Genomic DNA, 25,719 nt, shown 5'->3' with positions numbered 1-25,719 from the left:
AATCCAATCGTAGGACCTATGATCGACCCCCGAGTGAACAGCAAAAAGCAACGCAGACCCTAGAACCCACTAGAACGGCCAGGACTTGAGCAACGAAGCTTATCAGGCCCGAGACGAGACAAGAGGGCGTAAGCATATAGAGATTGATTGCCGCACTCACATTGAATTCCACACTTGAAGCATATGTAAGAGTGCTGAAAGCCTGCTTGACCACAAGTGCACGAGAAAAGACACACACTGAGTGATCATAAATTGAGGACTGTATTCAATAAGTCAAGGAACTCACTCAGATAAAACCACTCAAGGAACCCACCAGTAAGAGAGAACCAAGACATAGACAAACCATCAAAGCACAGAGTAGGACCAAGCAAGGAGCGCCAATGACGAGAATCTGTCAAGTCTATTCAACCTAATCGACAGCGTAGTGGAGAGCGAGAACTCGACCATGACGGAAGAGAGCTCAGACCATCGGTCTAATGAGGAGCTCGATTTGAACGTGTTTCCAAATGCTATTCAGCAAGCTGGTGAGCAGTTACGACGCGCACACCCAGTACGAGCACCGCGGCAGGACAACAGACGCAATCATCGCAGATCTAGAAGAGGAGAGAAGGCTAGCCCGCAAAGCATTGCAAGGCATAGCCGAGTATAATAGGGATCAACAGGCTAGGAGCCAAAGGCAAAGCATGGAGCTGCATGAGGTGTAGCGAGTGCTGCACTTGGCTGGTCGAAACCGAACGAACCATGAGAGAGCACTAGAGGGAGACTTGACGTTGAGCGAGCTTCTCATTAAACGACTACTCGATAATACAACAGTAGAGCAGAGTGCCACCGCAGTAATGACGTCGTTGCTCGTAGGATTAGGAGCAAGCCAAGGCTCAAAGAGCCAGGCCAAAATACTGATTGTTGCCAAGCAACTCGATAAGTACCAACCTCATGACGACCCATACAACTTTGTTGAGCAGTTTGAGCAAGTCTGCGAAGCCAACGGCCTCAACGACCAAGCTCAACACTCGCAAGCATTCGGGCTTTGCCTAGGCGACAAGGGTAGGACGTGGTATGCGAGCCTAGATGTTGTAGAGCGAGCCAACTTCAATGACCTCAAGGATCTCTTCGTCAAGAGATTCGTCGAGCCCGGATACTCCGATAACCTGCTAGTACGCTTGATGAACATCAAGCAGAAAGAGAAGGAGGACATCCGCGACTACATGACCCATGTGAGGAGTCTCTTTAAGAGAATCCCTCTGGGCGAGCAACCGACTGAAAGAGCAGTTTCGACTGTATTCATCAATGGAATTTGAGACGAGGAGTTATATAAAGCTTTGGTAGGCAATTCAAGCTTGCAACGGGACGCGGTAGCTAGAGTGTTTGAGGAAGCCATCAGAGTCAATGATCAGTTGAAAGAGCGGAGCTCTATGAGCTCAAATCTAGAGGAGACCAACTCGCGAAGCTTAGAGAGAACGTCAGCCTCTAGTGAGCGGTCAATCCCATCATCCCAAGATAAGGGGAAGGCCAGCAAGATAGACCAAGGCTTGGCTGAGGTCAAGATGGAATTAGCCAAGTTGCAAGACATGTTGAGACGACCAACGCGCCCGCACGTCCAATGCGTGTACTATGGCGGAAACCACTTGCCAGCCGAGTGTCAAGAACCTAGGTCAAGACCGTGTGCTAACTGCGGTAGGTTCAGCCATGACGTCGCACATTGTAGATTACCAAGAAGACTTCCATACTCGCAACCCTATGGCCAGCCTTACCTAGCAAACAAGCCGCAGCCATTCTTCGGAAGGGGAGCCCCATTGGCTCTTCCCGCGCCTAACGATATGAAACCAGCCATCCCTAGAATGGACATAAACCCTACAGGCATTCCTAGACTGCCTGGTCCTTACGTGACCCATCCACCGAGCGACACTCCAGTCCACTACGTGGAGGAGCCGAATGAGGAAGAGACCTACATATGCCCTTACGTCTCGCACGACAACGAGGGCAACGCGGTCCTCATGGATTATCAACATGTGCCGGTGATGGCATTAGGAAGGGGACGAGGTAGGGGCCTAGGAGGGCAAACGCAGGATCCAGTCACCTGTTGGACTTGCGGTCACCCTGACCATGTCTCGTCACACTGCCTTGAAAGAGAGCAACAAAACAAAGAAAAGGCTGACCAAAGATGCGCAGAGTGCGGAATCACCCATCTTTTCGTAGATTGCCCAAAGCGAAAGCCATCCTCTAGCTCAGCCAACGTGCCATCTGTCCCATTGGGGTTGTTTGGTGTCAAAAACCTCAATGGGGAGGCCACACCTATTCCATTGCGGGTCATGACCTGAGCCCAAACGAAGCACGCCGGCATCTCTCTACCAGGACCTAGCAATCTTGATGCGACCTCAATAGGGAAGAAAAACCGCAGGCGGAAAAAGAAGAGATCGGAAGCTAAAGTCGCACTAAAAACCGAGGGTGCTACGACCTTGCCTGCTGGAAAGAAGGTTTCAAACATAGAGGCAGAGACTTCAGCCCCTAAGATAGTCGAAAAGGGAAGCACTAGGGTAGGGGAATACCCGCATCTAAAGCGACAGTTAGAGGCCATAGAAAAGGTCAAGGAATAGGTGAAGGAGGCTCAAGAGCATCTCAAGGATGTTGAGCCCATCATAGAGGATGAGATCGAGGATCTCTCCAGTGTGAGCACGCTAATATCATTGCCTCAACCTAAGTCGGCAGAAGCAGCTGCACCACAAGCAGTGCTGCTAAGACCAAGCCTTGACGCTACAGAGCCACAGATCAGTTGCAGCCATGGGCCCGGACAATCTCGGTTCGGGGAAGGGTGAATATCCAACGATCTCATGACCACACTAGTGACTACCCCTGTAACACTTAGCCTGGGAGATCTACTTAGGCAGCATCCTACCCTATGGCAAGATCTTAAGCAGTGGGTCGAAGGGTCACAAGAGGAGGTCACGGCAGACCCTCAAGACCATGATGCAGAAACACAATTACCAAGTTTGACGCTGCACTCTGTGCCTAAATCCTTGCACTTCAATGCCTTTCGGGAAGGCTCTGAGATGCACGCGGTCTTACCGGTCCTAGCTCTAGGTGACACAACAAGAAAGGGAATCGTAGACACGAGAGCTAGGGTTAGTGTGCTTAGCCACGCAGTGCTCCAAACTTGGGGAAACCCGCCTGTCAAAACTGCTAGGTTCAATGTCACGTTAGCAAATGGTATGAGAGTGAAGCCATTCGGGATACTTAAGAATTGGCCAATGAAGATCGCAGGTGTCCAGTTCTCTGTTGACTTCCTAGTCGTGAAAGGAGTGGGCTACGATATCCTATTAGGCCGACCCTGGATGCGCAACGCTAGATTCATCGAAGTTTGGGGTAACAGCTTGATATTCCTTGGCAATAGAATGGATGCCATAAGAATAGAAATGGACACTTGGAAGACCTCACCAGTCGACCTAGACACCATCTCTGCTATGCTCAAGGGGAACACTCAGGTCAAGAAATCCTATGGGCCCTTGACCAAGTATATCCCATGCCCAAAGGATGAGCAGGATTGGATGCACGTTCTCACTACAATCGACCTACCATTCTCAGATCATGAGGCATATGAGCAAGCCATCAAAATGATCGGCAAGTCTAACGAAGCACTCTCTACACCAGTCTGCATGATGGCAGGAAGCCTCCGTAAAAGGTCTAAGCCTGTCACCTTCCAAGTACCATCCAACAAAAGGGAACTCCAGGGGATACTGGAATACCTAACGGACAAGCTAGCTAGCAATCCAGCCGCAAACTTCAAACCACTCCAGGATCTCTTAGAGGAATCCAAGTGGCAATGGACCAGGGTGCATGATTTAAACCTCATGTATAATTGGGCCCTAGTTCATGACCAACGACACGAGATATACCAAACCCTAGGAGATGACGAGCAGTCAGATGACAAAGATTCTAGCGACGAATACGAAGACTGCCAATCCTTCAGTGATGAGAGCGAGGGTGAAATAGATACCGTAGAATATAACATTGAGGGACAAGAAATTGAGCAGATACGAGCAGACTCCAAGCCGCTGGAAAGGTAGACCTTTAGGGTAGAGCGAGGAGTCATGCGCATGGAATGTGATTACGCTTGGTTGAAACACGTAGGAGCCATAGACCTTGAGCAAGCAGGCCTAGCCCAGCCAAGAATGACATCAGTGCTTAAGACTGAATCACCACATCTGAACTGCGGCCACCACGGGAGACCACCTCTTCTAGCGAAGACGGAGGGTTTGACTCTGAATCGGAAGTTAGTTCGGATAGTGATCCAGAGATCCCTAGGCCGCCCACGACCAAACGTACCAAGGGGGACCTACCTATCCACCTGAGGCGTAGACAATTAAGGCAGGAAAAGGCAAAGCAACCTAGGGATACACGAACAGAAGAACAGTGAAAGTCGCAGGACCTCCATAAACGCTTCATGAAATTCAAAAAAGGGGATAGGGTAGTAGTTCTATTAGGAGCCAAACGTCAAGGGTAGACAAGCAAACCAATCGAGGGACCAGCCAAAGTCAAGGAGGTAGACTTAGCCCAGGAAGGGGAAACACCCCGGCTAGTATTCATTGCTGATGACTTGACCAATGAAGAAGAAACGAGTCTTGTTGCTCTCTTGCGAGAGTATATAGACGTGTTTGCCTGGTCCTTAGAGGAACTTAAGGGGGTAGATCTGAGTGTCGTGACTCACAACATACCCATGATGCCAGACGCAACGCCGGTCAAGCAGCGACCATACCCTATGAATCCAAAACACGCTCATGCTGTCAAAGAGGAAATTGACAAGATTATGAGAGCTAGATTCATTTACGAAATTGAGCACACAGACTGGGTATCACCCATAGTCATCGTGATGAAAAAGAATGGAAAAATCCAAGTGTGTGTCAATTACAAGAAGGTGAACGTTGCTACAAAGAGGGACAACTATCCATTGCTGTACACCAAGCACATGCTTGAGAGGGTGGCAGGCAAGGAAGCCTACAATTTTTTGGACGGCTTCTCGGCATACAACCAGGTGCAAGTGCATCCTGCAGACAGGCACAAGACTGCCTTTGCCACTGAGTGGGGCGTCTTTGCATACATAGTCATGCCCTTCGGGTTGACCAATGCCCTTGCCACTTTCCAATGTCTCATGTGCACCATCTTTAAGGACATGCTTCACAAGGAGTTAGAAGTCTTTGTCGATGACCTATGTGTCCATTCGACCTGGATCGAACACTTAGACAAACTCCGTGCAGTCTTTGAACGGTGTCGCTTATATCGTCTCTCCTAGAACCCTGTGAAGTGCCAATTTTGGGTAAAGCATGGATGCATCCTAGGACACGTGGTGTCGAAGAACCGCATTGCCACTGACTTCTCGAAGGTCAGGGTTATCATTGACCTTCCACCCCCAATTAACTACAAGGGAGTTCAATGCTTCTTAGGCCATACGAGGTACTATCGGTGGTTTGTACTGAACTATGTGTTGATTGCCAGACCATTATACAAGCTATTGATCATCTTGGAATGGACCGAGGCATGCCAACAAGCATACGAAGAATTGAAAAACGCTCTAACAACAGCACCAATTCTACGAGCCCCAGATTGGACCATTACCTTCCACGTGCACATCAATGCTTCTAAGTTCGTTGTGGGGGCAGTGTTATGCCAAGCTGGCGAACACAACTTAGATTATCCAGTGAGGTTTGCTAGCAGACAACTCACTGAGACAGAAATGAACTACTCAACAACAGAAAGAGAGGGGTTAGCCATGGTGTTTGCTGTGAAGAAATTCCGACATTATCTTTTGGCCACACCCTTTACCTTCTTCATGGACCATCAAGCCTTGCTCTATCTCGTAAACAAACCTTGCGCTACAAGACGCATAGCTCAATGGCTCCTTCTACTTCTAGAGTTCGATTTCTCCGTGGTAGTACGAAAGGGAAAACAACATTACATGGTTGATCACGTGTCACACATCCCCACGGGAGAAGCCGATAGACAAGGTATCGTTGATGAATTACCCGATGCCCATCTATTTAACCTGTCTAGCGAAAGAGTTATTTAAGGCTGATCTAACGCCATATTGGGCGGATGACATAGTCCAAGTGCTTGAGCACGGGCTACCTGAGCGACCAATAGAAAAAGCCCGACTTAGGCGCTTAATCCTTAAATTCCATCCCTATCAGCTGATTGCAGGCCAACTCTATAGGCTGGGGCAAGACAGATTGCTGCATAGATGCATATGTGAGCATGAGATGCACGATGTGCTCTCGGAGGCACACAACGGCATTGCGGGAGGACACTTTAGCGGAGACACGATAGCACGGAAGGTGCTGCAGTCTCAACTATGGTGGCACACGCTTTTCCACGATGCCACGCGATTCCTCAAGCATTGTGACGAGTGCCAACGGACAAAAGTCTCGATTCGCAAGGATCAAATGGAGTTGACCCCAATTATTGCTCGACAACCCTTCGAAAAATGGGGAATTGACTTCATAGGACCCATCAGTCCTGCGGCGCAGTACTCACAAGCCAAGTACATCATTGTGGCCACGGATTACCTCACGGGCAGAAGCAAGAGCCACACAAAAAAACGACGCTAGGACGACTGTCAAGTTCTTATGGGAGCAAGTGATCTCGCGATTCGACTGCCCCATCGAACTGGTCAGTGACCAAGGCACACACTTCATCAACGAAGTGATAGCACGTCTCCTGTCCACCTTTCTCATTATCCATAGCAAATCATCTCCCTACTATCCTCAAGCGAACGGTTAGGAAGAATCCATGAATAAGATTCTCGTCAATGTCCTGACCAAAGTAGTCTCAGCCTCACGAAGCGACTAGGACAACAAGCTTATGGCAGCTTTGTGGGCTTACTGTACAGCTTATAAAACGGCTGTCGGTCAAACCCCGTTCAGGCTGACCTATGGAACAGAAGCAATCCTACCCTTAGAATTCTTTGTTCCTAGCCTGAGAATAGCCCTTCAAGAATGATGGGAAGGGAAGGAGGCATGGACGCAACGCCTGGTCGAGCTTGAACACCTATCAGAAACTCGTCTTCTAGCTACCCACGTGCTTATCTGTGAGAAAGCCCGATGCAAGAGTTGGTTTGACAAGCATGTCAAGAAGCGTGATTTTGAACAGGGTGACTTAGTGCTCCTTTACTCAGTTAAGAGGCATAAGCAAAAAATGAAATTCAGAGGTCTCAGACCCTTCAAGGTTCGTGCGATCAACCGCACAGGCAATGTCGAACTCAAAACCTTAGATGGTGAGGGAATAGGCTTTTTCAATCAGTCATGTCAAGAAGTACTACCCTCCCACCCATCCTTTGCATGAACCCCCGATGTTGGAACCGCCTGTCAAAGTACGAGTGGCCACAATCATGGAAATTGATGATGAGGATGAGGAAGCTGTAGAGCCCGCATACCTCCACATAACTGTCACTGCAAAACAAACCTGCGCTTTCAACTCTCTGATCGATGAGGGAGCAGACTGCAATGTCCTAACTCACGATCATTGGACCAAACTTGGCAGCCCACCACTTCAGCCCACAAATGCTAAATTGAGCCCATATGGGGCCCATTCCTACACACTCTTCGGCAAGTGCAAAGTAGCTGTTTCTATCGAGTCTGAGACTGTCGCAATGGTTTTTTACGTATTGCCAAATGTTAAAGATGCAGGCACGGAGTCACTGCTAGGGCAAACTTTCAAAAAGCTGACTCACTGCAATGTCGATTATGAGTCGCAGCACATCCACCTCGAAATAGGCAACATTCGCATTGTCATAGCTTTCAGCAAGGGTTGTGCAACTTCACCACCGTCTATAAAGCCACCAATAGAATTCCTCATGACCAAATCTACAGAGGGGGGTCGTGCGCGGCCGCCACCTTCCAGAATTCAGGAACCACAACCCATAGTAGTAAAACATTAGGCTCAACAGCCTATATTTCAATGGAAGCCCAAATAGCCCCAACCGCCACCTAGAAGTTGACACTCCTATCCTCATAGGACCAAAAACTCTAGCCCTAGGAGGCCAAGATGCAGAACAGAAAGCGTCGCATGATCAAGCAAAGATGGGTCTCTAAAGCCCTCTTATGTGCGCAAGGCTACTACGAGGGAAATACCTAGCTGTGGATCCCTAAGGCCCACACGCCCAAAGGCACCACTCATACACCGCCCTCAAGCTTGCTCAAACCGCGTTCCATCAACCCTCAAAACGGCAAGCCGCAGTACTCTCCTGAACCATAAACATCCGTCCCATTCACACCTAGACCCAAGGGAGTCCCACAAGTCTACCGGCCCAAACCGCAGGCTCTGTCACAAGAGTCATCACCCGCCGAAGTCAATCCGCCTCCCCAACTCCAACCTAAATGCAGCATCCCATCCGTCATGGCTGCCCCCAATCCATTCAACATCCAAACGGCCCAACCACAAACTCACGAACCCTCCCAACCGCCCATCTTCATTGTCAAAAGTGCTTGTTCTGTCAAACCTCAACCACCTGCCGGCCTTACGCCCTCCTACAAAGGAAAATCCTTTCTAGCACTAGCTGCTGACCTTGTGGAGGACACCGAGGATGACGTGGTGGAATGCATTAAACGACTCGATGCCACCTTCGTGTCGCTATCCCTCAGCTACGACCACTTGGACTTAGGTTTATTGGAAGAACCCTTTGCAACGGAAGTGCGCAATATGCCTTGCTCTTAGGAGACTTTTGAATTTGCATTTGCAAAAGCTTCTCGCTCTGCTGGCTGAGTTGCTCAACAGCGAGATCTCCAAAGAGCAAGCCATTAAACAATGTCTCATCACATCCTACGATCAGCGAACCACTTCTGCTATCACTGATCAGGAAATCACCGAGTTATCCAAGCTCGCTGGTACTGACTCCATGTTTTTGAAGCATTGGTACACTCTTAGGCTGCAATGGGAAGTTGAGGGGTGCCGCATAATGACCAATGCGAAGCAGCACCGTGCAATCAAAACAGCAGAGTACGACCCCACCTACATCGCGCCAACCTCATATCGAGTATTAACCACTCTTCGTGGCCGACCCATGGAAAAGCACATCAAGCGGCATCCCTACCTTGACCGCCTCTTAACAGAGGAATAACTCCACATTGCAAGTCGAGTTGATTCTGGCGATCTCCTAACCGATGTTCCGACATACATCACGCACGTGGGTATCCGTCCATTCGAATTAGACCGTGAAGCTTAGCTAGAGTACAACCCCAACTTCTATGCTTGGCTCCTGCGCAAATAGACCAACGCTCTTTATGCTGAATGCCCTTGTCCTCTCAACCTCCAATCCTGGGATGGATTCTTCTTGTTCCAAAGGGGGAAGGGCGTAAGGTGGAATTTAAAAAGTGAACCAAGTATGAAGTGTCAATAAAATTTGAAATGCAATGGTAAAATGTAATGGTAAAAGTCTGAAAAGAAAAGTTAAGGACTAAACTTTTCAACATGCAATAATTAGAAATAGACTATACTCAAAATATTTCAGATCAATAAAATCTGCTACGCTTTTCTTCTTTCAGCAAGTTGCTTGTCAAAAAGCACTAATAATGGAAATGGCTGAACTTGCAGGCATCGATCATGGCAAGCTAGGACAAGGCTGGCAAGCTCCCCTTCTCGGAGGAGGAGCAAGCGAAGTACAGCCTCATGGTGGAGACTAGAGCCTTTAACCAGTTGAAGTTCCGTCACATCGTCGGCCTTGAAGACGTGGATCGAAGAGCCGGCAGTGCGCGAGATTATAAATCAGTGCCATGTGCAGAAACACCTAGACGCAGTGGGCCAGAGAGTGGAATACACCCAGTGCGCCAACTTTTTGCGCACCTTTAACAGAAACAGAGGCACCATCACGGTGCGCGAGAATGAAGCCACCCGGCAAGTACAGATTGAGCTGGCCCCGGAATTGGTGGAAAGGGCACTGGAGCTGCCAAATAAAGTGGAAAGAAAGCCGAAGAGGGACATCTACGCCATGTTGGGAATGGACAAGGTGAAGGTCCATACCAATGATGGAATTAGCTTGGCAGACATCCCAAACCCAGATATCCAGCTGCAAGCAAAAATGGTGCACACTTTGTTCTCGAGCCAGAGGTACAACAACAAAATGAGCCAGATCAACGTGCCTTTGCTCGACAGCATTGCGGCACAATCACTGGACGAGGTAAACCTGAGGTAAACCTGAATGGGTTTGTGAGGAGAACCATAGAGGCTTCGGCTAAGGCTCTAGCAATGGGAGGAAGAGCCGCTGGAGGAGAATCCCCATCGTCCAAATCAACACGCAAGGCATCATCCTCCAAAGCCTCAACCATAGGGTTTGGAGGCGTCCTTACTACCATAATCCAAGAAGCACTAGGGCAAGGACGGGAAGAAGAAGATAAGAAGGAAGTGACGAGTCACCGTCACAATCCCCACCTCACACAGAAGAACATCATAGGTCTTCAAATGAAACATAGACTGACGAAGACGAAGAGGGAGAGTCCCAGGGCAGCCCACAGAGGCATGCAGAACAAAGAACGAAAGCCCTACATGGAAAGACGGAAGAAGAGAGCAAGAAAAAAGAAAAAGAAGATCTGGAGAGGGCTCGGAGGGAGTCTCTCAGGGATGAGGAGGAGAGAAAAAATAATACTGAAGAGGAGTTGAGAAGAAAGGAAGAGGAAGAAATAGTGCTAGCCACCCGTCGCTCCATTGAGGAGCAGCACAAAAGAGACGAGGAGGGCGCAAAGAGCCCACACAGAACAGAAGCACCTGGTTCCAGTACCAGTGTGCCAAAAATCGCACCCCCGCCCCCACCAGAAGGAAAAGGCAAAGAACCAATGACACCAACTCCCCCTCTCTTCGTACCTACCACACCAGCCACTCTCATCATGACAACACCCACTACCACCGCCACCCAAGGCTCCACTCCAAAGGTCGATGAGAGCAATATGGTCACTTGGCTACAGTTCCTGGTGGAAAGGGAGTTGGCAAGAGAAGCGGGCATGGCCACCCCAGCGTCAAGAGTGAAGAGGGCAGCCAACGGCTGATATGGAGCCAAGGCTAGAGCTTAAAAGACAGAAAATAGAAGCCACTATCACCACCGCCACCATGTCCCATCCACCACCTCCAGCTGGCCAATACAATGAATACGTTAAGGAGCTCCTCTCCCAGCTAGAAAAGGCCAAGGAAGAAAAGAAAAATGCCATGGAAGAGTTGGCAACAGAGCGAGAATCAAGAGCCACTCTCCAGTTGGAGAAAACTAAGCAAATAGCAGAATACCAAAGGGAGACTGCTGTGCTAAAGGAGGAAGCCAGCAATAGAGATGCAAAAGAAGCAAAATCCCTAAAGGAACATGATGCTGCCTCAGAGGGAAGAAGAAAAATCTTAATGGAACGCCTCAACGAAGAGAGGGAGGCCACTGTTCACCGGCGGCGCAAGAACGACTAGCTTACTGCAGTCAACCTGGAGACACAAAACCAGCTTGAGAAGATCAAACAAGAGACTGCAGAGCTAGAATAGCTAAGAGAAGAGCAGGTGCGAAGGATGCAGGTGAAGCTGGATCAGCTCAATGCACAGATCGCCAATGAACACCAGGAGAAGTCCCGTCTACACCGCGAGCTCGAGGACCAGGAGCAACGACTCATGGCTATGACCCTCCATCAGGGGGAGAGCCTGGAAGATATGGAAAAGAGAGCGAAGGAATGGGCTGACCACAATGAAAGGAGGGTACGAGACCTGCCACGCCGACTGGCCAAAGCAGAAGGAGATAGAGTGTTGGCTGAGAATCAGGCAGAGGCTGCCCAGCTCTCTATAATAGCCCAGCAGCACACCTTCCCCAACACGCTGCTCCAATCCACCAAAATGGAAGAAAACGAGGCCCATGATCAGCTACTACAGAAGAAGCTAGCCATTGCACGCAGAGCCCTAACAGCAGGCTTGCACGTACCACTGCAACTAGGAGGCCCGCCGTAGAGCCTGGAGGAGCAAAGAAAATACCTTGCACAGGTAGGCCTGACGGAGCAAGAAATCGACGAGAACTTGGCTTCACAGAAGAGAAGGCGCAAGAAGACGTGTAAGCAGAAGGGGGTGAACTAGAGTTTAATCTGGGACCTCAGGAGGAGGACTATGTTCCACCACCCCCTCCTCCACGACAAGATGAAGTGCAACCCACTGACACATCCACTGAGAGGAAAGCAGCCCTAGCTAAGCGTAGGAGAGAAATGGTAGAGAAGGCAAGGAAGAAGCTGAACGTTAGACCTGTTCCACGACAACCTGCCCCTCTCCCACCATGCCCTGAGGATCTCCCCGCTGAATTCCATGCAAAGTTGATTATCTGGGAACAGCAGGAATGTGCCCGCAACCCCTTCGACTTGAGCTTTGAGCTTCAGACTACACTAAATGGAGTAATGCCCATTGAACTTGTAAACGATGTAATCACTATGGGTGCAAGGCTCAAGGACAAGTGGCTAGCGGAGCGAGAGGTCAACCCAACTGCTTGGGGAGCCGAGAACCGTGAATTTTGGCATGATAAAGTTCTCCAGGTGCCTAGATCGGTGGAAGGCTATAATTGCCAACCCACCTAGAGAAGACACATTTTTTATGTCAACCTTGACACTTGGATGGCGTTTTGTAACACCCTCCCTTCTGAGAGAAATGACCCCACTTTTATGCCGTATCCTCGAAGGGTAGGCATGGATTTTAATCCGTCCATCCACGGTAGATTTGACTTCCCTATCATCTATAACGCCAATAGCACCTCCTATAAGGATGCCCTTGTATTTACCCTCCCTAATTTGTACAGTTCTATAGATAGATTCCTTAGTGAGTTCACATTCTGCCCTGACCCCGCCTTCATAACAACCTGTAATTATCTTAGGCTAATTAGGGTCCTAATCCACCAAGAGCCTACACCTCAAGAACGCCACCTCCCACCCCTTTACTTCGACCCCAATGCCATAGATAGCAACACCATGACTCGCCTCATGATGCGCACCACTCTTTTGCCATCCTTCTGTATTGCACTACTTGAGGATATGAGCGATAGTATATTCACACAGTGCAACCACCCTTTCCTTTCCACCACCACTCTCAAAACCCACCTCAATCTCAAGGGCTACTTTTGCTGAGTCACAGATTCCTTAACAAAGCCCCCCGCCCTCCACAATCCCCTACCCGCCATTCGGATGACGAGGATTAAACTCCCGTCATGCCCTTGTACCACATGCATGTATGTATAGCCTCTTCAAAAAACCAAAAAAAAAAGCCACAAGGCAACAAAAGAAAAGGTGAACTGGAAGGAAGTGACAACAGCAAAGAATAGCAAAGCCAAGGGATGAATCTACTACTAAGCAAAGAATAGCAAAGCCAAGGGATGAATTTACTACTAAGCAACGATAAGAGAGAGAGGACCTCACATGATCCGCTTGCAACTTCCCTTCGCCTTGTTGTGCACCACAGTCACTGTACCTAGGATTCTCCCTAGTTTCCTCCCCACTTCACACTTAGGGCACATCAAGGGCGGGACTTTCAGACCTGTCACCCTAAGACTTGCACCGCACCTCCAATGACACACGAACTGGGTTCTCAAGTGTGGAACCTTACCAAGGGCTTGCCCAAGGTTAGACCCATCTCCCAGTTCCACTACCACAGGCACCACGCACTACACGGAGAAGCAGACATACCCCTTAGGGAGTGCACAACTTTTCTTGCAGGTTATGTTCGAGTTTCAAGAACCGGCTACTCAGCTGAAGAAGATCACCCACGGCATCCTTTAATGACCAAAACTTTTTCCATGTGCCGGACATGACACCATTACTGTTGTTTCAGGAGCTTTTCTGCATTGGAGTGGACGGACCAAGATGCTTCATGTCGCCAACCATCTGCCTGCTGATGGCTACCATGATTGAACCAAATCACGCAAAAGGAGTACTCAGTAATAGATCTGCCATTGGCATAGATCTTGGAATCTCATCATCCAAAGATGCATGCCTAACGCCTCAAGATCTACAGATCACTTATTGATTCCACAAGCCTAAAGATTTTCAATGCAAGTTTGACGATCTTCAACACAAAACTGAAGACCTTCAACTCAAAGACAGAGATCTTCAAATCAAAGACACGGATTTTCAATGCGAAGACAAAGCATATCTTTGTCAAGGCAGAGTTCGGGGGGCTTCTCCAGGATAAATCCCTCCAATACCATCCTCCTAAGGGATTGCTTATTGATCAAGTGTTTCTGATGCTCTAGGAACGACCAGCTACATATTTTCCACCAGCCAACTGGAACCCCAATCAGCGAGCGCAGAATGGAAGCCAGAACTGTGTGAGAAATGCCGAGCATCTTCATGAAGCCTACAGCACGCCAGAATCTCTCCTAGTCATCGTCATTAAACTCCATCACCTCTCATTCACACGATCGCCTTTGAATCAACGTCATCTACCTACCAATTCTGCCTAGTAGCAGACCTAACTAGCCACTACTTCCCACTACAATGCCATGGAACTGGCACTTCGCTAGGAGGGGGGTAATGTTTATCGTGTTTACCACAGCACAGAGGAGCGAAAAAATGAAAAAAAAAAGGAAAAAGCAAAAAAGGTGCAAGATAAAAGCAGAAAAAGGCACCTTGACCGGTAACAAGATCCTAAAAAATTTAAATGCTCAGGCACGACCCTCAGAAAGTCTCAGTGTCGCCCCAAGACAACAAAAGAGTGAAAGGCGCACCATTAAATGTGGAAGCGCTTCCGAATCCTTGTAAAAGAGCGCCAGGCTCGCTCCTGTGCAAAGTGTACACATTAGTTGGGAATAGGATAAATTAGAATGGTGGAAAATAGGAAAAAGGGCCTAGGCTACGGCCGGCCATGTAAAAAAGGCAAAAGGGGATGACCGTCCAAAAAGGATTTAGGGCTTTGTATATAAAGTTGAAAAGTGAATGAGAAGCTCATTCTTTTGGTGTGTGGCAAAAGGAGTCTTCTTCTTCCTCTCTTCTTCTCTCCTTCTTGCTTGTGTGTGCTCTTGAGAGAGGGAGTGTGAGAGTGTGAGGGAGTGAGTGTGTGGGAGTGAGGGATCAAGAGGGTGAAGCTCTTCACCATCTTCTCTTCTCTTCTCTTGCGCGCACAGCTATGGAGGATGGAGCTTGGAGATAGAGGAGGATTGAGGATGCTTGAGCTAGCATCAAGAATCGTGGGGCTACCGAAGTGCAAGAGAGAGAAGGGTACTCGATCAAGCATCAAGGTAAGCTCACTACACTCGTAGGGTTGACGATGTGTCGACTAGGTGAGAGATAGCCATTAGAGCTCGCTTGGAATGCTTGAAACAATAAGCGATCCGTGGGTCTTGGCGGTTGAGTGAAAGCTCCCACAATCTAGTCCATGTTGCAGTATATGGACCTATGCCTTCCCAGTCACTTGGTGGAGCATCGTATTTTGTGACCTTCATGGACCATGCTACCCACCGTGTTTGGGCTTACCCTTTGGTACGGATTGAGTATGCTATTACTATGCTTGACAAGTTTATGGATTCTACTGGTAGCAGGCCTAGATGCTTGCAGATGGATTATGAGAGTCATGCTATCTCTCCCAGCTTATGGATCTCTTGTCAGCAATATGGCATTGATTTCTTATGCCCACAGTATTATGGGATTGCTCATGGCATGTGCCTGACTTTACAAGCAAAGGTTGCTTCTATGCTTACCACAGCTAGGTTGTCTTATGGCTTTTGGACTGAGGCCCTTATAACGGTAGTCTACTTGGTTAATTGAACGTCATGTTTCTCTTTGGATGTTATTACTCCGCATGAGGCATGGAGTGGCATGAGACCCTCCTATGATCACTTGAGGATGTTTGGCTGCCAGGCATCTGTCAGTATGCCACATGAGGCTATGTCATACAGATGCATACTCCTTGGTTATGGAGATGGTGACTTTACAGCTTACAAGTTTTGGGATTTAGATGCCCAGCAACCGTCATGCTGCCTTTTATGAGACGCAGACACCTCTTAGGCCTCTTGATGCACGTTCAGTGCACTTTATGGCTAATTCTATAGCCGTATGTCAGCCTTCCGCTTTGCTAAGGCCGCATACTGCCTTGAGACCCCGTTTGACTTGTGTCCGAGATGCTGGCCCTCTTTTGATGATTGACCTTAGAGAGTCTGTATGCTCTCCGCTGTCTTTTATGTGCCGCGCTGATTCTATGCGCCACTCTGATGCTTTACAGTCGTGCACTTATGAGTTGTGTTGCTTGCTTCATGGGAAGCAGTCATGGATTGCTCTATTGTCTAGAGCTATGGGATCGCTTATCTCATGGATGTCATGGACTCAGGGATGCTTGGCTCTTCTTGTGAGGAGGTTCCCGCCACTTATTGCACAACTCGCTTTCCGATTGGGCGTTGGGTGAGATATCATGATTCCTCACCCTGTCTCTTTTCTTTTGTTTTGTTTTTCACTCCCTAGCCCATTGGCCTTTTAGTAAAAGGCCCTTGGGCCTGCCCGTGTACAGTGACCGCGCATATTCTTTATTCACATATATATGAAAGTGCAATAAGCCTGTCATAACATTGTTGACAACACCTACATTGTGTGTGCTTTTCTCTCCCGCGTCTCGTGCATCCCTTTCAGATGGTCTATTCTTCATTATCTCCATTGATGCATTCAATGGTTTCACTCCTCCATGGATTGGTACAACAAATCATCTTCATCATTAGTGTTTTTGGCTCCTACTACTACCATGTGGCTTCAATTTGCTTGATGACGAGATAACCAGCTAGGATGCACATAATCTCTTATTTGCTTGTGTTGCGCTTCATGAGCTCAATAATGAGACTTTGGATACTCTCTTATTTGTTCAAGAGGTTCAACCACAAAGTATGATAGCCATCTCTCACCTAGCTTCTTTGCACACATCATGAATACCAAGATTGTCTTGTAGAGAGCTTGTGTGGCCTTCGTTTAAGCATGCAAGATGCTTTTGTGAGGCTCATGGCCTACCTTCACTACGACCACCTTCATTATTCGGAGTAGCTCTCATCATTGTCATCAATTTCTCTGCCCAAAGGGTTGCGCCTTACTCCCTTCTCAGTGCAAATCCTTTTATAGGTGCTATAGCTTAGTCAATCAAGAAAGCGCAATCATCTCTGCGTGTTGATCAATATCATCAATTCAACTCTACTCACCTTATTACCAATCCTAGAGATATAGAACGTTGAGGCTCCATTATATCAACATTTCACATGATTTGTTATTTCATCATTTTCCGTGTTTTCCTCCTTGCAAATCCTGATGTTCCTTTACATGGTATCAAAGCAAAGGTGCCCCAAGTGCAAAAGTCGTTCTTTCTTCGTGAAGGTGAGTAATGGTTGCAAGAAGTGACAAAATTATCTTAGATTCCAAATTCTTCTTAATTTTGTTGTGTCATTCACAATATACTATTATGTTATTCTCCCTTGCACCCTACCATTACAAGTTTGACACATTGGTGCTATGACTTCTCCATGGGATGGAGCACAAAGCACTAGGTCGACCTACTACAAGAATGGTCACTCCATTGAAGACTATTGTCATTGACCTTTATTCCCTATGCTACCAAATTATGTGTGCACCCCTAGGCACTCCTTGTGCCACCCCATTGTTCTAGGTGATAGAGATTGTTCTACATCAACTATTAGATTTCTATGCTCAAGGCACTAAGATCAGCATGACACATTGTAAACCCTTGGGAGCAAAAGAATAAAGCCTGACAAGGCAATAAGCCCTCTCGAAATTAAGCTATCACAATGAGCTATAGAGGCTTTCTCTAGCTACTTTTGGGTTTGGTGGCCACCGTGACCCTTGGCTTTACAATCTGCCCCATCAAGAGCTAGTGGATGTTTTCCATCGCACTCACCTTTACACCCTCCACTCCACTCCATCAAGAGATAGTAGCCATTTATCACCACCTTGAAGGTTATCGCCAACCCATAGCTCCATAGAAGGTACGCATTCACACCCCCTCACATGAGTCCATAAACATAGACTTTGATGAGGGCATTGAAGAGATCATCTATGATACCCATCCCTCCCTTTCTAATTGAATCTATGTTACCTCTCCTCACATCCCTCTTCCACTTGGATTTAGAAGGCCTCTTTGGGAGTTGTCAAGCCTTTTCTTCATCATAGCCTCAAGTCCTTTCAGCACTCATGGCAACCATTCCTTCTTCAACCAAGTCTCTAAAGCCCATAATCCATGAGTTTTTGGATTCAAAGAAGGCATTTCCTTCCTCTTCAAAGGGGGTCATTGACCATTTTTCCTGTTAATCGAACAACTATATTTTGCTCCCTCTATACCACAGCCATGCACACATCCTCACAAAGGTTGTGGCCTTCATGCTTCTCTTTCGGCATTGGCACCCACAATTAAGAGGTTCTACCTAGGCTGTGGAGCCTTAGAATTTCAGCTATCACTTGGTGGTTGCACCTTCGTATCTTGTCCAACATAGAGATGACAACAGTGTCCTCTCTTTCAAGGCCTAGGATCAGGCACACCTTAGCATTCTCACCAACATGGATACAAAGCTAGTGGCTTCTCTCCCAAGGTTAGTTTTTAAGCACCCTCAACTTACACCTTGTCTACTGTTTTTTCCTCACATGTTTCCTCTCAAGTCAAGTTCTTGGATTACATGTCCTTTTATTTCAATCTTCTACAATTGGGGCAGATTGCGTTTCGCTTCCTATCTCAGGCCTTGATTACCCTCATTGGGGAGACACTTTTCTCATAACTATCCTCCCTTTGGCCCCTTCGGGATCTACATTTAAACGAGTGTGGAAAATGTCTTTATCCTCTTATGGCACCTTTTTGCACTTAAGATGGGGTGTTCGGCAACCAAAATCCTCATATGCATTAACAATTAATTGTAGTGTGTTAATACTTAACTTTGGTCTTCATTAACAGCCCCAAAAAAGGCTTTATTGTATTTGTCGTCACTTACTCCATATGGTAGGACAAATGCACCAAAATCCCCTGTAAGTGAGGCATGTTGTGGGCATTCATTCCACTCTCACTATTCCTCTTCAGATCAGATTACCAACTCTATCTTCTTCAGCTACCCCTCAGCACTCTCCACTGCTATCCACACCCCTTCACGAAGGACATCTCAATTTGTGGAGCCTTCATGAGGGCTGCCACTATCTTCCATGAAGTCTCTACATGCAGGCAGCAACCTGTTCCAGTCATCAGTCAGCTGCATTTTCACCCCCAAGTTGCTGCCCAGCTTTTCAAGATCATTCAGCATACTGTCTTCACCAGAAGACCCTGTGTTTTTGTGGCTACAGGCCAACCAACATCTTACATGGCTCTTACAGTAATCGTCTACTTCATCACCTTCTTCATTTGCACCTGTCAGCCTGTCCCAGGTTGCTACTGCTGCATTTTGCTTTCCAGCAGGCCACCCTGCTGATCACCTACCACTCAGAGCATGCACGGACTGCTGGTCACCTCTTTGCCACAGCCAGGTCTGCATTTTGCTGCCTCTGGTCTGCTTTCACTGCTGCCACTATCATTCTGGGCAGCTCTCATCTTCATCATGGACACCTTTGCCTGAAGGACTGCATTTCACTCCGTTCTCGGTTCAGATCCCTGTACAGGTGCTGCCGCCTGGGCCAGTCATCTCTGAGCTTTCATCAATATCAGCGACTCGACTCTCCTCACCTCAGGACTGGTTCAAGAGAAATGGAATCTTGAGGCTCCATTGTATCATTATTGCACTGGTGCTCATAATTCATCGTTTCATTCATCTTCTAGGTTTCTGAGTTCTGCATCAGTGTTTGCTGTACACACTGTGTTCCTCACCGCACACCCTACCATTTATTTACAATGTCCTCCAAATTTTGGAAACTGTGCTTCATAAACTTGCAGAAGCTGGTGAAGGATTATCCCAAAGATGGCATGTTATCAGTATAGCTATGAGAAACTGAAGATACTGGGGAAGAGATACTGCATGGATAAGTTTAAGAAAAACCTTGTGTGCTCTAAGGTACTAGACTGGCAAAGTCACAAAATTGCTAAAATTGTTTGTTAAATGCAAATGACAGTTTTCTGTACATTCAAGGAATGATGGCCCCTTCTCTTCATAAGATATGTGTCTGAAGGCCAAATCCAAATTTGGAACATAGCCACCACTTCTCATATGTGAACTCCAAAATTCTAACAAATCAACTACACCCCTGTGCTCTACACCTACAACAAATTTATGTAGCTCCTTATTCAGCTCAATAAGTGCCCCACCAGGCTTTTTCTTTTTACCTTCCAATTTCCACATCTTCTCTATGTTCCAAGCATCTTCCCATCTTGCAGCACTCGCATAGATGTCTGCCATAAGCAAGTATGCAGAAGCATCTTCAGGATTTACCTCTACAATTTGTTGAAAGCATCTTTGTCCTAGATCCAGCTCCCCATAAGCTTTACAAACGCTAAGAACATTCATCAAGCTTTCAATGGATGGAGGACATTCCATAGCTGTAAGGAATCTTCCTGCCTCATTAAAATGGCCTGACCTCGCAAAGAGATCAACCATGCAAGCATAATGATCACTTGTTGGTTCAATTTTATATTCATATTTCATTAACTTGAAAAGTTCTTCACCCTCAAGGACCAGGCTGGCATGACTACATGCAGCAAGAAGACAAGTGAATGTGATAGAATCTGGCTTCACACCCTGCTCCAGCATCTCCTTATAACATTGTACAGCTTTGTTGGCATCATGGTTCTCACTGTAAGCCTTTATCATAGCAGTCCATGAGACAACATCACGAATAGGAAGCCGGTCAAATACGTCCCATCCTTCTGCTACTGAGCCACATTTTCCATACATGTCTATCAACACATTCCCTACAAGCAGATTTCTTTCCATCCCTGATGTCCTGATTTGTGCATGTAGATCTCTACCTGTTTGTAGAGCTCCCATTGTTGAACAGGCTTTCAAGCAGACAACGTAAGTTGCAGCACCTGCAGGAATACCTTCCAGCTGCATTTGATTAAAACATTTCAGTACTTCTTCACCAAGAGACTGATCAGCATATCCTGCAATTAGGGCAGTCCATGAGACAGCATTTCGAACTGGTAGCCCATCAAGCACTTGATGTGCTTCCACAACAGAGCCACACTTTCCATACATATCAATAAGTGTGCTGCCAACACAGAGGTCTTTGTCCAAACCTCCCTTAGTTATTTCAGCATGTATTTCTCGACCTGACTCTATTGCTACCATGGTGCCACATGCTTTCAAGCAAAGAACAAACCTGTCACCATCCACAGGGACCCCTACCAGCTGCATCTGCTTGAAGCATTTCAGGACTTCCCCAGCATCTCCATGATTAGAATGTCCTGCCATCTTTGCATTCCACGAGATTGTATCATGAACTGGCATCCTGTCAAATACTTGATGTGCTTCTACAAGCCAGCCACATTTGCCATACATGTCCACTAAAGCATTGCCTACATAAAGTTCTCTTTCCAACCCGCTTTTGGTAGATTCTGCATGTATTTCCTGGCCAGTTTCTAGAGCCCCTAAAGTGGCACAAGCCTTCAAGCATAAGACAAAGGTTACTGCATCCACAGACAGATCTTCCATCTGCAAGTGTTTATAACATCTCAACACCTCGTTGCCAAGCCCATGTTCAGCATATGCTGCAATGAGGGTATTCCAGGAGACAAGATCTCGGATGGAAAGTCTGTCAAATGTATGGCATGCTTCTACAAGTGCACCACATTTGCCATACATATCCACCAAAGCATTGCCTATATGTAGCTGTCTCTCAAGCGCATGCTTGATTATTTCGACATGTATGGAATGGCCTTTTTCTTCATCTTCAAGCATGGCAGAAGCATTGAGCATAACAACATAGGTATAGCTGGTAGGCTGTGCAGAAGTCTGCTGCATCTGATTGTAAAGCTGGAAGGCACGCTGCAGCTCTCTGCAGTTGACGTAACCGGAGAGGAGGGAAGTCCAAGCGTGCTCAGCACGGTGGGGTAATGCGTCGAAGACACGCTGGGCATCAGGCAAGCTCTGGCATTCGACAAGGAGGGGGACGAGGTGATTGCCGAGGACCGGATGCGAGTCGAGGCGGCGCTGGCGCATGTAGGCGTGCAAGCGTTTGGCATGGTGCAGGTCCTTCTTGTGCCTGCATGTCTGCAGGGTGTTGATGAGGCCGATCAAGTTCCCTTCAGCGACGAGGACAGCAGGCAGCTCGGCCTGCATACCTAACCAGCATTGCTTGCTATCAGGAAGAGCAACAATGGTGCAGCTTCAAGGTCGTTGAGACGATTGTGTGGGTCGATGTCTGCAGAACGATCGACATCCTTGAGCGATCTGCGAGGAAGGATCAATAATCATGGACAATGGGGTGGCATGTGTCTGGAGGATCGATATTCTTGAAGAATTTTGGCCTGGTAAGGCATTTCTTTGAGTTGGGGAGGGTGCACATATCTATCTATCTTCGAGCACACGCCCAACCTTGGGGTGCGGCATCCCTTTGAGCGAACCCGCCGGGATCGGCAAGGTACGGCATCCCTTTGAGCGAACCCGCCGGGATCGGCAACCTTGGGATATGGCATCCCTTTGAGCGAACCCGCCGGGATCGGCAGTTTTAGCTGGTGAGAGTCATGCACTACCTGGACCCTTGAACCGGGGTGCTAGGTGCCTACCCACGCCCCTTCCAATGGGAGGAGTTTTCCAAGGACCTTGGTCCTGAAGGAAGTAGCGACATCATATGCTAATGGCACAGGGTTCTGTCTTTGTGTCTGATTAGGCACCCAGCTCAAAAAACAAAAACAAAACATATCTATCTACCTATATTTGAGTTGGGGAGGGTGCACATATCTATCCACCTATATTTGAGTTGGGGAGGGTGCACATACCTATCCACCTATATTTGAGTTGGGGGTGCATATATCTATTTACCTATCTGTCCACAAGATCATGTAAAATAAAATAAACTCTCTAGCCAGGTTTTCCACCTGTGCTTTGCGCAATTAGCATCATTCCGAGCTTGCGAGATTATGCTTCCCTCCCTATTGCATTTTTGTGAGCAACACGAAGTATTGTATGTTTGCCAAATTAGAATTGGATGAGGCCTAGAACACTTTATATTTAACACGTAGGATGGGTTTTTGGTTCAAGACATGTATATAGATTGGAGAATTTTCAAAAGAATATTTCCAAATTTTAAGACAAAGGTTTACAACATCTAGCTTTATCAATTTGTCAATTATGAAATAGCGAATATATGTAATTTGGTTCAAAATTCCTTCCAAAATTTTAAGTTTAAGGTTTCATATCTGTTATCAAAAATATTTTAATCGTGCACATTTTATTTATATAGCTATATTCTTTAAATTCCCATATTGATTTGGTGTTTTAGGCTCATTATAAAATTGATCCGAATAAATAATAAAGGGTGTGTCTTGTTGCGTGCATGCAATGGACAATCCAAGAAAGTGTCCAAGTGAATAAAACTCGTTTAGCATGCAATGTTCATGAAAAACATTTTGCAATGGTAATACAAAAGCCCCCTTAATAGTTGCTTTGACATGTTTACATAATTTAAATTCAAATAAATTAAAACTTACAAGCAAACTACTTTCAAAGTTGAAAATGCATAAAACCCTTTATTAGAAAGATTGCATGTTCTAAAAATTGTCACTTATAGATTTTTATGATAATCAAAAATATGATCACTCATATATAGTTTGAGAGATACATCCATCATAAGCCATCAGTTCACATCTAAGATGATCAAGTGGATATATGGCAATACTAGAGCTAAGAGATAGTCAAATCAATACATAAGATACATTAATTCTTCATGCTACCAACTTTGAATCACTTAAGATTATCAAACACCAATGAGGGACTCATGGCCTAGAGAAATCTCTCACAAAACCACAGCAAAATAAAGATGGTGGTCCAAATTCTACTTTATGAGGTATATTCATGCATCAAATTTTACCAGCACATTAACCAAGATGAGCTAATTGTATTAATACTAGGCCCACATGGCCTACTCAACTTAACAATATAAGAAAATCAAACTAAGATCTTAAAAGACTAAGGCTAACAAGCATCGCAAATATGAATTGACTTTTTGCAACTTTTCCATGCATCAATTACTCTTGTGAAATCAAAAAAGAATGTATCCATTAGTCACAAAATTGCCCCATACACAAAAATCCCAAATAAAGGAAACAATTTGGTGGCCTAGCACATCTTTTGCACAACAAATTAGGTACTCAATTTTTTTGTGGAGGGTCATCCCATCCATATGACCTCAACATTGTATAGCTTGATAAAAATTTGTCTACTTGCATGATTACAATAGGGGTACCATTAAGTGCCACTAAACCAACCTCCTTATCTTAAGCAATGTTGGAGTTAAAAAATCTATTGGATTTAAAAGTCTTAAACTTAAGAATTCTCGATTGTATGTTAAAATTTCTCTTGGACTTAAAGAGTCTTAATGGTTATGAGTTAACAAGTTATTTACCCTAATATTGTTTACAAACCTAACATTACTTACAATGATATCTATGATTGCAAGTTAAACATCTAGAATTGGTTTCAATGAACTTTTGAAAACCTAATATTTCCCGTAAACCCAATTAAAATAGTTGAACATAACACAAAGTGGCAGGTTTTGTCTCCTCTCCTGATTCCATGATGTGGCAACATATCCTAGCATTTAAAATTAATTCAGTTAAAGTATGTAGAACAAAATTGCCTATTATTAACGTTGCTTTCATATATTGTTAGCAATAAGGGAAGAAGGATGCAAAAGTCAAGCATAGTGATAGAATTGTTTTGGAAATGATTATTTTTGCAAATTGCATTGTATTAATTTAGGCACCACTATCCACAATGTGCAACTAATTTCCTTGCATTATTATTTTGTACTATTATGTAAGAGTCAAAACTCGCCCCCATGTAAATTGTAAAACATCTCGAACTAGATAGGAAGACCCACAACAATTGTGAGATTGTGGGCACAAATCTTCTATTCACTTTTGGCAAAGATGGTTTAATTAGCATAAGTATATGCACATATTCAAAAGAAATACTCAAAAGCCTAAAAAGTGGGTAGGATATCCAACTTACTGAAGTACACCCCAAACCCAAACCCATGCATTGAAGCCAAAAAATAAATAGAGGAGCTCATTCTTATGTGTGCAAATTTGAGAGCAAACCTTCTCCTTGCTTCCATATCTATATCTATATTATTTAGACTATAGCTTTGGTAAAATCCAAAGCGCCAAAATGAACCTAGCTCCCAAACCTAATGTCAAATTCCTATCACCTCCTCTCTCTCTTCCTCCCTCGTTGTAACTCATTTTTCCCATGTCTTAATAATGCATCTCCTGTGTGTGTGTGTGTGTGTGTGTGTGTGTGTGTGTGTGTGTGTGTGTGTGTGTGTGTGTGTGTGTGTGTGTGTGTGTGTGTGTGTGTGTGTGTGTGTGTGTGTGTGTGTGTGTGTGTGTGTGTGTGTGTGTGTGTGTGTGTGTGTGTGTGTGTGTGTGTGTGTGTGTGTGTGTGTGTTGAGCTAGGAGCATTCAATGAACAATGGGTGCATTGGCATCAATGGCGCCATACAAAATAGTAGCAAGATGGTAGGATAGTGGGTGGTAACACTATGGCAATGTGACAACAATGACCACGGTAGTGCAACACCATCTGCAATAGCAATGGGGGATGATGAATGGCATTCGCAGATGCATAATATACATGCA

General features: G+C 46.2%; 1 protein-coding gene across 1 annotated transcript; it reads right to left on the bottom strand.

Moving 5' to 3' along the window:
- Positions 1–17,674: 17,674 nt before the first annotated feature.
- LOC148016238 (pentatricopeptide repeat-containing protein At1g06140, mitochondrial-like) lies at positions 17,675–22,464 on the bottom strand. Its single transcript, XM_087664522.1, has one exon. It carries the CDS (start codon positions 22,196–22,198, stop codon positions 19,979–19,981), a length of 2,220 nt encoding a protein of 739 aa, XP_087520648.1. The 5' UTR covers positions 22,199–22,464; the 3' UTR covers positions 17,675–19,978.
- Positions 22,465–25,719: the final 3,255 nt, after the last annotated feature.

Source organism: Lygodium microphyllum, chromosome 23, assembly GCF_053477565.2.
Source record: "Lygodium microphyllum isolate KBCC chromosome 23, Lygodium_microphyllum_v1.1.10, whole genome shotgun sequence".
NCBI lineage: Eukaryota > Viridiplantae > Streptophyta > Polypodiopsida > Schizaeales > Lygodiaceae > Lygodium > Lygodium microphyllum.
The sequence above is the reverse complement of the archived record's forward strand: the minus strand, read 5'-3'. Positions and strand labels throughout refer to the sequence as shown.